This window comes from Periplaneta americana, chromosome 13, assembly GCF_040183065.1.
Source record: "Periplaneta americana isolate PAMFEO1 chromosome 13, P.americana_PAMFEO1_priV1, whole genome shotgun sequence".
NCBI lineage: Eukaryota > Metazoa > Arthropoda > Insecta > Blattodea > Blattidae > Periplaneta > Periplaneta americana.
Window position 1 is genome coordinate 128,082,020 of NC_091129.1, and position 16,008 is coordinate 128,098,027.

At 35.6% G+C, this 16,008-nt stretch overlaps 1 protein-coding gene across 2 annotated transcripts in view; it reads left to right on the top strand.

The window, feature by feature from the left end:
- LOC138712417 (protein shifted-like) overlaps positions 1-16,008 on the top strand; it is a 31,102-nt gene continuing 15,094 nt past the window's right edge. Inside the window, exons 1-6 of one of the 2 annotated variants that reach the window (XM_069844210.1) lie at positions 1-658; positions 1,052-1,194; positions 1,369-1,466; positions 1,714-1,858; positions 5,471-5,614; positions 10,885-11,085. In XM_069844210.1, the coding sequence (XP_069700311.1) occupies positions 1,053-1,194; positions 1,369-1,466; positions 1,714-1,858; positions 5,471-5,614; positions 10,885-11,085 (730 nt within the window). In that variant the 5' untranslated portion in view covers positions 1-658; position 1,052. Of the gene's footprint in view, positions 659-711; positions 783-1,051; positions 1,195-1,368; positions 1,467-1,713; positions 1,859-5,470; positions 5,615-10,884; positions 11,086-16,008 lie in introns of those variants that run through there. The other variant, XM_069844211.1, reaches the window with a different exon arrangement.

Genomic DNA, 16,008 nt, shown 5'->3' on the forward strand with positions numbered 1-16,008 from the left:
AAATCCGGCGTTCATATTCGGACACTTTTTACGTGCACGTAACTTTTTTTTCTTTTTGTAAATATTGCCTTCTTAAGTGTGGGATAAGTACAAGAACAACACTATATTAAATTCAAGTGTAATTATAACATACTTTCACAACTCAAGTTGCTTTCCTTCGTGATTAATAGTTGAATAATATGTATAGAGAAGGGCGAAGAAAAAAAAGAAGTGAGGAAGAATGATGGAAAATGCAGAACTTTCTACAATAAGAGTGAAAAAGAAAACTAAATAAGTTTCGTTTATATCACTACTACTAGCATATACATTTGTCTGTGATATACAATAACACAATGCAAAAAATATTTCCTTATTCTTCTCAGGTATTAAGAAAAACCTGTTCCAAGAGCAGACGATGTATACCATTATGACATATGACGTCACGCCTACAACGTCAACGGGTGTTTGTACGAGACAGCGCTTTGGCTGGTTGCCCATCGTAATCCGAGACCGAGAGGCGACCCGAGACAATACAAAATGCCCATTCAATGACAGTAGTAGTTTTGTGTCGATTGTTTGACATTCTATAAAATATCATAAACATGTTTATTTTACTCAGTTGATTGTGGGAAACGCGTTGATGCATCTTTACTATTGACATTATTTTAAAGGTAATAGGGTAAGTATCATTTTGCCCCTCAAGCTTCTCTGAAGCATGTTTAGTCTAGCAGTCGAGGTCAACAGGGTCCTCGTGTAAACACACCGCCGAAATCACCTGTGCACGCATGTTATTTAATCCCAAGGTAATAAACAAATGTTCGGAACGTGATTAGCCGAAATATATCAGCATTACTTTTTTAATGTAAATTTCAATAACATTTCTATCAATTATAACTGTAAAAGAGAACTAAAGAAAACAAATGGCTTATAAATTTGCGACACACCTGTTTCTTCCTTCGCATCCACTGTTGCCGTGGTAACGAATTTAAAAATATTTTCCTATTGGCGGAGAAAAGGCATGGTGGACTTGCGCATCAAGTGCTGTTTCAGTGGTTATTTTCTTTTGTTTCAGTATGCATTTACCAAACGTTTTAAAGCGAACAGATATGTGGAAAACATTATTATTATTCCTGTTGTCAGTTTTGGTTAAAAGCGCGCCAAGAAATGGAGATCTCTACATGTGGATTGATGAACAACAAGTTAAAATGTTTAGCGGTGAGTATGCTCTTTATTCTGTTGTACAAACAACCAATCGTGTTAATATTCTGACATCGTAAACCAATAACAGCAGAAGAATGACAATTCCTCAAAATATGGCGCGATTTATGAACTATTGTTATTTCATTTCATGTCATCTATAAATGACTTCAGCGTCATGTTTTTTTCTAGGTTTCTCAATGGAAATTTATGCCATAATGGATGGACATGTTTTGCCATACATATTGGATCCAAACTTCGAAAAATATCTTCCTATCATTCCTTCAGAGGTAAGTAATTTGGGGCGCGCTTCCGTACAGGGGCAGTGGCATTTCCTCCAAGGTTAGAGCCCAGTTTAGGTGTGTGTATTATTGAGAATATGACATTTTTCCGATTAATACATACACGCCTAAACTGGACTCTAACCTTGTTCTATTTTTGTGTAATGCACTCATAATGTGCGAGTTGTATTTTATAAATTGCATTTGTGTTTTGCATTACAATTATGAAGATGAAAATGATAACTTTTTTTAACAGGTAGGTTATGTAAATTTCACTTGGAAGTCGGGAGTTAAGAAATACTATTACAACTTCGATAGGCTTCAATCTTTTGATGAAACAATTTTGGAACCACCCGTAATTTCCATCAAGACAAAGGGCCGTGTGCCACGGAGACCTAAAGGTATGTTAAATAATTTAGTTTTTAAACTATGGTGAGGTTATATGATGTAGGTACAGCAGTAGTCAAAGTTCAGTGTTTGTGCTGGAGTAATCCTCCCAACTTGCTAACACGTGCTACAGTGAATTCACGGTGTGAAATTGCTAATATCAAAACAAAAATTAATGTTAACACTCGTAAAATCATGAAATTAGAAATAATTTTAATAATTATAAACAGTAACCTTGATCATAGCAAGTATCCGAATTGCTGCCCTTTTATATACAGTGTATACAGACATTCTTGACATTCTTAAATAGAAATCTGTGCAATATCTGACCTTACAGATCTTATATTCTTATTTCCATTGTTGTGAGCTATTTAAATAGACATTTTTAGGCTAATTTTCTAGTTCAGTACCAATCTCACCAAGTCTCTCCTCGATGAGCACATATCTTTTCCTGCTTGATTTTTTGTTATATAGAGGTAGTGTTTCAGAACGTTTTTATATAAATCTTGTAATATACCGGTAGTCTTATTTGGAGCATGAACACTCACGTATTCTGTGGAAAAAGTCTCCTCAACTTTCTCACAGATTCTGTTTTAACATATATATAATAATAATAGTATATATTTAAATATAATAATAATAATAGTAGGTGCCAAATCTAGGGAATCTTGTAGGACTATTTTCAAAAAACTACAAATAATGCCCATGGCTTGTCAGTATATCTTTTCATTAATAGTCTTCCTCGTATGTAATCGTGAAAACTTTGTAACTAATTCAACAGTTCATAGCATAAATACACGTCAAAGAAATGACTTTCATACTCCATCGGAGTCTATCGTGCTATCAAAAAGGAGTGTGTTATATGGCAGTAAAAATTTTTAATAGCCTCCCTATCGATATAAAAAATGAAACTCAAAACATAAGATTATTTAAGGCCAAATTAAAGAAGTACCTAATTTCTCATGCTTTCTATTCTGTAAGTGAATTCATGATATTCAATAACACTTCATGAAATTGATACTAAAACTATGTGTTGTACTAGTAGACTATATTGTAAACCTCGTCTGTATATATATTTCATCTAGACTGTGACTATAAATTAAGACTTTATAATAGTATTAAGTTTTTTGACTTGTTCCATATTCTAGCTGTAAAGCAATGTATGAATACCATGGAATGTTAATAAATACAATACAATACAATATATTAGGTAGTGTATTTCTAACTTGCCATAAGTAATTAATCAAAAGATATAGGTCTACATATACCATACGACAGGAAATTTTAATGCATGCAGAAACAAGACATATAATACATGACAATAAAAAAGAAACTTACAAAAGCAGTGTCATTTTTAATAACCATTTTCTCATAAACAGATTTTTGCCACTTACCTGCTTTTGCTCTCAGTGGTTCAATTATTTCGCCATCAGAATTACATTTCCCCTCTTTCATCATCATCATCTCTATTTCTTTTTTCCATTGAGCTCATGGTAACTCGTGGGACCAGGGTTGAGGGACCACGGTGAGGCCTACTCAGAAAGGTACAAGGATCATGTAGACTGTAGGAGAGTTTGGAGGCGGCATGCAGGGGGATCTGTAACATGCGGGGCCTTAGGGCTTGCACACCATTCCATCCCAGGCAGTACAATGAACCCACCCGAGCAGCCTGCATGTGAGGACAGTCTCAGTCCATGTCCTTCCCTTAAGGGGGACTAATAGATAATTTATATTAAATTTTTACTCCTGTAAGTGGTTATGTAGGCAGGGCTCAGTGCACTGCTTTGCCCGGGGGCATTTAATGCTGTTAAGACTGAAAATATGCATTTTTGTAATAACATTGAAGTCGATTTTAGCAGTATGAGAGTATTTTTCTTTCAACTTCTTATTGCATTCTTGCAAATATACAGGGTGTTTAAAAATATGGGGCATAATTTCAGGTATGTATTTCCCACATGTAGACAATCAAAATAGTTCATTACAACATGTGTTCGGAAATGCTTTATTTCCTAGTTATGGCCTTCACAACATTGAAATTCACTGGAACGTTTTTCTTTCCGCAGGTCGTTGCCGTCAAAGGAGACATTAAGAGGGCACTCTGACAGTTCATTCCGAGGCGAAGGTTACATTCAGTGTTGTGTAGGCGTTAGATGTAGACATGTATTCAAATCAAGAGCTGGCAGAGATACACTTCATGTACGGTAAGGCGGACGGCATTGCTGTGCTGGCTCGTCGTTTGTACCAGGTGAGGTACCCACAGCGACAATGTCCAGATCGGAATACATTTGTACGTCTCCATTAGGCCTACCGTCTGTGCGAGTATGGAAAATTTAACTCTCCTGGTTTGGGAACGGGACGACCAAGATCTACAACTCCAGAAGTACAGAAGGAGATTCTGGAGGCTGTGAACATGACTCCTTCCATCAGCACACGAAGGGTAGCATTGCAAGTCATTGTTCCTCATACGACTGTCTGGAGACTGTTGAAAGAGTATCAATTGTATCCTTATCATTTGCAACGTGTACAGGCCCTGTCACCAGCAGATTACCCTGCACGAGTTAGGTTCTGTCAGTGGTTCTTGCAGCAGTGTGGTGTAAATCCGAAGTTTCCTGCCTTAGTATTATTTACAGATGAAGCACAGTTCACACGAGATGGCATAACAAATTTCCACAATCAGCATGTATGGGCATATGAAAACCCACATGCAACTGTTCCATCTCATCACCAGGTGCGGTTCTCCCTCAACATGTGGGCCGGTATCATTGGTGATCGATTAGTTGGACCCTATGTACTTGTAAACAGACTTATGGGGCAGGCGTACACAAACTTCTTGGAAAACACCATACCTCATGTTTTAGAAGACACTCCACTGATCAGTCGTCAACACATTCACCTCTTGCATGATGGCGCTCCTGCACACTTCAGTCGTACGGCTCGCCGGTACTTGGATCGAAGGTTTCCTGATCAGTGGATAGGTAGAGGTGGCCCAATTGCTTGGCCTCCATGCTCACCTGATCTGAACCCTCTTGATTTCTACTTGTGGGCCATTTAAAATCATTGGTTTATTCGCCTCCGGTGCCTGATTTGGAATCCCTTCGGAATCGAATTGTGGCATGTTCTGAGGACATACGCAATACTCCTGGAGTTTGGGATTGTGTTCGCAGGTCAATGAGACATCGATGTGAGGTCTGTATTCAAGCAGGAGGTGGACATTTTGAACATCTTCTGTAATGATAACGACCTGCGGAAAGAAAATCTTTCCGGTGAATTTCAATGTTGTGAAGGCCATAACTCGGAAATGAAGCATTTCCGGACACATGTTGTAATGAACTATTTTGATTGTCTACATGTGGGAAATACATACCTGAAATTATGCCCCGTATTTTTTAAACACCCTGTATAGGTAAAGATAATGTATTTTGTTCATGATTGTGTATCAATGGCTTGTACAAAAAAACTTTTATTATAATATCATTATATTGTACTATATTATGTAAAAAACACAGTGTTTCGGAGGTGATTTCTTTCTGCTAATGTAGGTACACAGTTGACACATAGGTGAACACAACTTTTGTTTAAAGTTTTCTTTCTCACTGATTCTTTTATGTACAATTATTTTTGTGCAGTATTTAGTGTGTTTCTGCCATGTTCTGGAAACAATTCGGGCATTGCATCGTTTGGCATTGGACTGCTGATTGAAAGCCGAAAGGGAAAACCTCTACCAGGCACACCATTGAGACTAAGACTGAGGAAGGAATGCGCACAGAGAGGTAAGACATAATGTATGAATCTCTTTTAGGTATCGGTATGTGGTGTTGACGGTAATGAACAACTTCTTGTTGAGTGTTTTAATGCTCTTTATTCTTTCGTCCTTTACTTTATGTTACAAAATCATTTTCAGTGGTCTACTTTAAAAATTGCCTTCTATTCAGTTACTAAGTGGCTGATGCTATTCTCACTAGATTGGGGTTGGTTGTGAACTAAAGCTCGACTGAGTAAAATCCTTCCATTAGTCACGTCCTTGTTTTAGCAGGAGATGAGAGAAATTATATATATATATATATATATATCTTTGATACCGAAAATGTGATTTCTGGAAAGCAGGGGATGAGAGAAATTATATTCCTGATATATATATATATATATATATATATATATATATATATATATATATATATATATATATATATACAGTGAAACCTGTTCAAGACGGAAGTGACATGGTCCTAATTTTTTTTCCGTTGTGGACAGGTTTCCGCATTATTCAGGTGCGACATTAAAATGGAATATTTTGTCATTCATATACATGAAAAACAAAATGGCATGCCGCAAACTGCAAGAAGTACAAAATATTCCATTTAACACTCATCACATTAAATCAGCTTCCTGTCGCTTATTCCGTTGGTCAATCATTTTGATTAAAATCTCATTTTCTGTATAAATATTATCGTAACTCACTCATTAGTCATTAAACATTACTAAAGTTTACTAATCTCATTCTATTTAATATCTAACACTATACTCTAATACTGTACTGCATATCACTGCACATTATTAATTAATTGGACTAGGAGCCATCTATTAGAAGCCTTGAATTCTGGTTTATTTCATTTCTTTCCCAGTTCAATAGCTTGCTTTGCAGAATAGATCCAGAAATTGGCATCTTCTTTGAAAGGTCATGAAGAACCCACTCCTACAACAGTTCATTTATTTTCACATAAACAGTTGCTTTCTGGTTCCTTTTGTGTCACCAATATTGGCTGCACGCCACTCACTCATTATGATCTTTATTTTTTAAAGTGTCACACCTGAGTTTTCCACAACTGTACTTCAGTATTATTTCACATAGACTTTGTTTCTAATTTTCCTTTATCTCGATAACTTTTACTTCATCACTTAATGTTAATGCTACATTTTATGCAACTTTTTTTTTTACCCAGAAATCACTACACTTGCGCTCTGTTTAGCTACGACAGTATACGGGTGTGAAGCATTGAAAATCTTTGAAGGGACTCGTCTGCCTAGTCAACAGGGTAATAAAATTTATGACCGACAGGCCAACACACCCTCGTACCCTCTAGAATTTTGCAAAGAAAACTTGTTTTTATCTTAGTGACCTACATATTTCGTATTTTCCTTGAAATTACACGCTGTTTCAAAATATAGTTACAAAATATAGTGTGTGTCCAAAATATTGTTTCCGTTTTGAACAGTAGCAGACAGTTTCCGTTTCCGCGTTGGACAGTTTCCGTTTTATTCAGGAAAAATTACACATAATACATACAATTTCGCCGGGACCAATAAATTGTTCCAAAATGGACAGGATTCCGGATTATTCAGGTTCCGATTTGAACAGGTTTCACTGTGTGTGTATATATATATATATATATATATATATATATATATATATATATATTATATTCTGAACTACATGAATGGAATATATCAAATTTGATGACACTCAATTTGAGCAAAAGTAACTACCAAATATTTTCACTCGGGGAAAAAAGAAAGAGAATTCAATATCCAATACAATGGCCAACACCTTCCTAGGACTTATGAATCGAAATATCTTGGAGTTATTTTCAATAGTAAGTTAACATGGAGCAACCATTTGAAATACATTTCTGAAAAAGCTCGTAAAAGATTCTCCCTTCTAAAAAGACTAGCAGGAAAGAAGTGGGGATGCTCTAGGAATACTTTGAACACTACATACAAAATGTTTATACAGCCAGTGCTGACATACTGCGGAGAAATTTTAATTACTTCACCTTTCATAAACGACATAGAATATGTTCAAAACCAAGCTCTCAGACTCATTACTGGTGGAATCAAAATAACTCCAATAGATTCTATGAGATTCCTCACTAATATTAACAACATCAAAATGACAATAGAAGAACAAGCACTGTTTCAATATGAAAAACTATCAGATTACCAGGAAACAATTGGCATTCATACAGTCCTCTCTGTAGATTGAAAACTCAAAAAAGTTTCATATCCATTGTTCAAGAATTAGAACAGAAAATAAATATCCCGAATTTAAAAGAAAACTTACAAATTAAACCAAACCCTTTAACTCTATTAAATATAGAATATAATCTAAATTTAACAGAAGAAATACTGAAATCAGAAGTAAACACTGAAATACTGAAACAATTGTCTTTAGAGACAATTAATATTAGGTACCCTCCACAAAACTGGCTTCATTTATACACTGACGGATCCTTGATCTCCAGAGAACAAGGTGCCGGTGCAGGTGTTACGTGCTGTCTCTTCTCACTTTATAGATCTCTTGGATATGGAACAACAAGTTTTGATGGTGAAATCATTGCAATAAGTGAAAGTCTCAGGAATCTTCTATGCCACATCAATAAATTTAGGAATGCAGTTATATTGTCAGACTCCAAAGCAGCTATTCTATCAATCGTCTCTAAACACACACCTTCATCTCAAACAGCAGAAATAACTAAAATGCTCTCTCAATTAATATCACTCAATAAAAGAATTGTATTCCATTGGATACCATCCCATTATGGAATCCTGGGAAACGAGAATGCGGATGCTTTAGCAAAGAAGGGCAGCCTGCTCCTTACAGACCTGTTACTAAATCTACATATTACTCTATGAAAAGATTTATTAAATCTACATACTTAGACTTCAGCAAACAAAATTTGATAACACAATCCCAGGGGAAAAAATGGAACTCTCTGCATCAAAATCCACAGTTAATTCCCGATTTACCACGAAAATCGTCTGTAGCTGCATTTAGATTGGCAACAGGCCATGATTGTTTGGCCAAATACCTGCATAGAATTGGAATATATCAGTCCCCTAACTGCCCATTGTGCAACTCAAACCAAGAAATGGATTCGGAACACCTCAAAATCTGTGCTTCAGTGGCGGGCCATGATAATATCTTTGAAAAATATTGGAGTGCAAGAGGTCAAATGACTTTATTGTCAAACGCCTGGCATGAGAAAACAGCAACAACAACATATTTCTGAAATAAGGGCGTCCAGAAGGCAGATTTAATTTTTCTCGTGTAATGATAATACAAGATCGTTTTCCAAGTTGATCAGTTTGTTTATGAGTAATTATTTTTATGAATGGATAAGGGATAACCAGCACATCACACAACTCCTACCCTGGAAGACCAGATTCAGTAAAAAAAAAAAAAAAAACAGTTCCTTCACGTGGAAATGTCATGTGGATAATATGCAAGAAACCAAGCTAACAAAACAAATGCTTAATTGCAGACCAAAAGGAAATAGAGATTTAAGAAGACAAGGAAGAGATAGCCCAACCAATGACCTGGAACAGGTTCATAACGATGTATGGATGATGATGATAATAATAATAATAATAATAATAATCATCATCATCATCAACAATACGATTTGGGCCCATTGGCCCGTTTTGTCTCCATAGCAATATTAAAATTGGTCTTTCCAGCGTTTTCTAGGGCGTCCGATAATAATAATAATAATAATGATAAAATACCACCTTGACAGGAGAACAAATTATTTTAAATTATTGTTTATTTAACGACACTCACAACTGCAGAAGTTACATCAGCATCACCGGTGTGCCAGAATTTTGTCCCGCAGGAGTTCTTTTACATGCCAGTAAATCTACTGACATGAGCCTGTTGCATATATAAACACACTTAAATGGCATCAACCTGGGCCGGGATCGAACCCGCAACCTCGAGCACAGAAGGCCATTGCTATACCGACTATGCTACCCAGGTTGACTTGATAGATTATAAAGTTAAAACTGTAGACAGTTTTACCTATATAGGCTTGCTAGTGAAGATAAATAATGATTGCTCTGAAGAAATTGAAAAAAAAAACATATATTTCAAACCAACATACGTTATTATAGACTCTGAAAACAACACAGAAATCATATTTTGTAACAATTAAAAGTAAAATTAAATTACACAATACATTGTCCATTCTTATATATGAAGAGTACTTGAGAAAAAACAATCAAAGTCACAATGCTTATAAGGGTGATATCACCTATTTTTTTTTCTCTTTGTACAGAGGAGAGGTCCGAGGCTAGCGCCAGAGTCTCAAATGGACTTAATGTGCCTTACCATTCCTTCAATTAGGAATGTTTATTGAAGTCCGAAAAACCACTATCTTTGTAGTTAACACGACACAGCTATATGGTGTGCCACTGTCGATTCAGCCATGTAGGGTTAAGTTTCAATGAAGTCTCTCTAGAGTGCCCTTTCACTCCTCTGAAAGTGCACTATGCTTCCTAAGACTGATGCCAATGTATGCCACCATAATACTACATAATGCTGACATTGTCCTGGTTAGTGCTGTTATAATGATGATAATGAATATTGAAATGGAGAGTAACTGCGAAATGATATAAACAGGAGAACTCAAAAAAAAAAAAATAATAAACCTTAAGGAATCTTCACTTTGTCTACAATAATACGACTTCGCTATCACCAGGGTACGAATTCAGTTTCGCAGTCATCATAAGAATATTGCAATTAAAATTATATTTTTGATTTTAGAGAATAGTGCATTTAAAATATTAATTTTGATTAATTTTGGGGTTTGAAGAAAAGATTAATATCTTTGTCAAAGTCCACACCTGTGGAGTAACGGTCAGCGCATCTGGCCGCGAAACCAGGTGGCCCAGGTTCGAATCCTGGTCGAGGCAAGTTACCTGGTTGAGGTTTTTTCCGGGCTTTTCCCTCAACCCAATACGAGCAAATGCTGGGTAACTTTGGGTGCTGAACCCTGGACTCATTTCACCGGCATTATCACCTTCATTTCATTTAGACGCTAAATAACCTAGTTGTTGATACAGCGTCATAAAATAACCCAATTAAAAAAAAAATCTTTGTCAACTGAGCTACCAAAGCAGCATGCTCATCTCTTAATGCTAGGTTAAATAAACGGAGCTTAGCCTTCCTCTATAAGCCGTCATAACAAGTAAATGGTCATTGAAATTTTTTTTTTTAAGATGACATGCTTTTAGAACGTGTTTAATGTTTATTCTTTGTATATAGGTCCAGATCCAGAGTGTGATAAGAAATGTGCCAATGGAGGTTGGTGTAATTATGAGAAGATATGTCAGTGTCCTGAAGGCTACATGGGACAATACTGCAAGACTGCCTTGTGCTATCCTCAGTGCATGAATGGAGGAAGCTGCACTGCTCCTGGAGTCTGTAGTTGTCCAATTGGATTTCAAGGAAGACACTGTGAAGGAGGTGAGTAGCAAATTTTTAATATAGGCGTTGTCTGTATCTTCAACAGTAATTTTATATAATACTGGAATGCTAGTTTGCTTAGGGAAGAGAATTTTCTATACATTTCAAATTACTAAGGTCTTTAATTTGTGTCATACCGGAATATAAAAACAACACTTGATAAAATCAATTAAGAAATAGTGTGTAATGGGATTCAAAATCTAGCTAAAAATTGGAATGAAAATAGTAATTTATTTGACTATTACACTTTTACTACGTCACACTACTTTTGACCAATAAAACGGTGCGAAAGGTCGTCTTTCAACCAATCATGGCTGCTTATCGCACAATTTTATCGCGTCCCTAGCATTTGTTTAATTTTATCGCGTCCCTAGCATTTGTTTATTTTTATCACTACCCTAGCATTTGTTTCTTTGTTTGCCAACATTTCAAACTGCACTGGTCTGGAAGTCAAAAACCGAAAATTACAAACCACTCCAGTCGATGCACAGCACTTTCAAATATGACTCGCATTGGCATTCAAGAACAAGAAATAATAAAGATCACTGGTCACAGCTATGCATCTTCCCTGAAACCCTATTTACAAATAAATGAAGAGCACCATTCGCAAATCCTGAATAAGTTGAGGGATACACCATGTACATCAACAAGTTCACTTCTTTTACGCACTTGTCCAATATAACATCAACTGAACCACCAACCACTAAAACATTCAAATTTGAAAATTGTACTTTCAATAATTTTCTTTTAACCCTTTTGAGTCCCATGTTGGGTGACATCCGCCACTGCAATATCCATGTTGCAGTCCCATGGCGGGCAGCATCCGACACATTTCTCGCGCAGACTGACTGTGGTATTTAAATCCGACCGCAAAGGGTTAAAATTATTCATGTTTATTTTTTATTTCATCATCGTTAATTAAAATGTTTCTTGTTTCTTTCATCATCCCTAATTAAAACTTTTCTAACACTCGTTTATATTATTTAGGTTATGTTATAGCTTCTGCTATATGATATTATGAATAGTCACATATCAGAAATTGTTTAATACTAAGATTTATTGAAAATCATCTGTCAAGTGACGTTGATTACTGGGATCGGGATAATTGAAGTGGTATGCAACTGTTTTAATAAAAATGAAACTGAATCAACGAAGCCTTGTTGACCAGTAACCTTCCACAGAGTTCAATGAAGATTCCATAGTTGGCACAACTGATATCAAGACAAGAGCTAATAATAACACCACTACTGCCATCTACTAGCGTAATATTTATAATGTTGAGATGGTACAAATTTGAAGACAGTTTTGTATTTTCGTAAGTCAATATTTTATTGTACTGGAGTACTTCGTTACTTCTAATCTTTATATACTTTCTTCTAATCGTGTAATAGTTAAATCCCACTCGAGTTTTGATTTTCTCTAGATAAATCAAAACCTCTAGTGAGATTACTGTTGATAATTTCGTCTTCATCATATCATAACTGCTGTAAATAATACAGAATGGAGGTGAAATAAATGCAGATTTTCCGAGTGAATAGCTCATGTTGTATGTAACAAAAAAGTGTAATACCATATTGGTGGAAAGTTCATAGTTTTCTGAGAAAAAAAATATTTTTTTCCCAAATGTTTAACACCCTCTTATTCGATAACTATTGCGAGTAGAATCGTGATTTTTGTTCATATCGATAGAAAATTTAATAAAGAATCATTTATCCCTTTGGCATATTTCAATAGTGTGGACGGTTTTCGTGTAAATTTAATTTAAAAACCACTAATTAATTTCACTGAACAATATGAACAGATTGCAACATTGTAGTCAGAGAGAGAGGTTCATAAAAGAAGATAGACCTCTTACATATATATTACAAAAAGAAAAAGCACTGCATTAACAACGATGTTGCCGGACTGCTGAAACTTCCAACTTAATTTTCTAATTAATCATGCATTTAATCACAAAACGTAACATAGGTTTTCTGTTCATTTAAGTGTACCACATTGTCCCTTTCAATCTGCAAGATTACAGTATTTCACTTCCACCATGTTTGTATAATAATTTTTCTTCTCATTATCATTATAGTCGTATTCGCCACCCTAATCTTATCCCTGCTTGTTTTCCTACTTCATTTTTAAAATTCTTTCTTTTTATTTTTCTTCTTATCTTCCTACGCAATACACACAGTACCTCTTTTTTCTTGGAATGTTTCACTTCAATTTTAGGTAAATATTATTTAAGGTACATTTTTGAACTCCAGAGAACAAGGTGCCGGTGCAGGTGTTACGTGCTGTCTCTTCTCAATTTATAGATCTCTTGGATATGGAACAACAAGTTTTGATGATGAAATCATTGCAATAAGTGAATGTCTCAGGAATCTTCTATGCCACATCAGTAAATTTAGGAATGCAGTTATATTGTCAGACTCCAAAGCAGCTATTCTATCAATCGTCTCTAAACACACACCTTCATCTCAAACAGCAGAAATAACTAAAATGCTCTCTCAATTAATATCACTCAATAAAAGAATTGTATTCCAATGGATACCATCCCATTGTGGAATCCTGGGAAACGAGAATGTGGATGCTTTAGCAAAGAAGGGAAGCACTGCTGCTTACAGACCTGTTACTAAATCTACGTATTACTTTGTGAAGAGATTTATTAAATCTACATACTTAGACTTCAACGAACAAAATTTGATAACTCAATCCCAAGGGAAAAAAATGGAACTCTCTGCATCAAAATCCACAGTTAATTCCCGATTTACCACGAAAATCGTCTGTAGCTGCATTTAGATTGGCAATAGGCCATGATTGTTTGGCCAATGGAATAGAATTGCATAGAATTGGAATGTATCAGTCCCCTAACTGCCCATTGTGCATCTCAAACCAAGAAATGGATTCGGAACACCTCAGAATCTGTGCTTCAGTGGCTGGTAATGATAATATCTTTGAAAAATATTGGAGTGCAAGAGGTCAAATGACTTTATTGTCAAACGCCTGGCATTAGAAAACAACAACAACATTTTTTAACTCTTACACTAGTATTTGATTTTCGTTATTGTAATATGTCAATGAGTTACTGTACAGTTCTGATGTGTGTATATTTTTATGTATGCTAAAGAGTAAGGACAGTCAGCGTAAGGGCCAGACTTTGAATAAGTTACAGTGAAAACAACCGACCTTGTTCTTCTTATAAGGAAGCATTCGAATTGATTTGTAGACACATGAAAGTGTTAGAAAATTAGTACTGGGTGAGGCAAATAATTATTTGCTAAATAGGCGTCGATGATCATCACAAAAAACGATCACTGAAACTGAATGCTTATAATGGTTATTTTAAATTTCGTAACAAATTTAACCGTTTATGAAAAAATGTTGAACATTAATAATAATAATAATAATAATAATAATAATAATAATAATAATTTGTAAGCTGATGTTAGGCAAAAATACACTGTTAATTTCGTATTATTATTTTTGCTTGGTAATATTTATGATATTTTGATGATATTTGATATTATTTGGACTCTCACTTTGAGAGAGGAACAGAGATTAAGAGTGTTTGAGAATAATGTTCTTAGGAAAATATTTAGGGCTAAGAGGGATGAAGTTACAGGAGAATGGAGAAAGTTACACAACGCAGAGCTGCACGCATTGTATATTTCACCTGACATAATTAGGAACATAAAATCCAGACGTTTGAGATGGGCAGGACATGTAGCACGTATGGGCGAATCCAGAAGTGCATATAGAGTGTTAGTTGGGAGGCCGGAGGGAAAAAGACCTTTGGGGAGGCCGAGACGTAGATGGGAAGATAATATTAAAATGGATTTGAGGGAGGTGGGATATGATAGAGAATGGATTAATCTTGCTCAGGATAGGGACCAATGGCGGGCTTATGTGAGGGCGGCAATGAACTTACGGGTTCCTTAAAAACCAGTAAGTAAGTAAGTAATATTAATGATGACCATTACTGTTCGATCACAATAGTTCATTTATTTGAACTGAACTGAAAAAAAAAATGTGGATCATAGACAAAGAAGTGGAGTTACCTTCGCATCATGTGTGGAATTTCACCGATCTAAAATATAGAAGGAGAGAAAGGGATGGATATTGTGATATGTGTCACTAACATGGTCATTGTGACTCTCTCTGTGGATTCGAAATAACCATTTTTGGCTTATGTCCTAGTTACTTAAAGCCTTGTTCCTCTTTTAAACGAATTAATTACTTCTTTCAGTGAGGGAAATCTCTCTTAGAATTATTTGGAGGTGCAAGGCCTGAGGCCCTGTATTATTATTTTAATGGTGGGGCGACACTCCTGCCATAATTTGTGGGGAAGAAAGTGCCTTCCCCCACCAAAGTTGGCGCATATGTTTGCTATGGGATTGCTTCACATTTACTTTGCAGTTTGGGGAGAACCTCCCAAGAAGCTCAACCCACGCCCAAATGCAGCCCCAGATCACAAGTCTTGCTAACCCACCTCTAGACTATGTCAGTGGTCACAGATTTTTTCAGATGTAATAAATAGAATATTCATTAATAACGTTAGTTCTGACTGATCGAAAAGAGAGCTGCAGTTCTGAAACTAAAGTTGAAGAGTCCGAATATGGAAAGTGACATAATATGTTTCTTGTATTAATGTGGAATATCTCAGTGTCAGGACATCCCAGTTACTAACTTCCATCTGACACTACTAGTGGAAGAAAATGGTTCTCTGCTGCCAATTTCTTGTGTACAATAATGGTGAGAAAGGTGTACTATTAGAAAGACTACTTCCAGTGTTAATATTATTAAAAAATACTTACCACTACAGGTTAGCTGAAAATGCGTTCCCTTTTACTTAAGGGTATATGTACGTCAAAGACCACAAATATTATCAGAAAATGCAGGCTCTAAATTTCTAAAATTTTATAAGAAAATGAACTC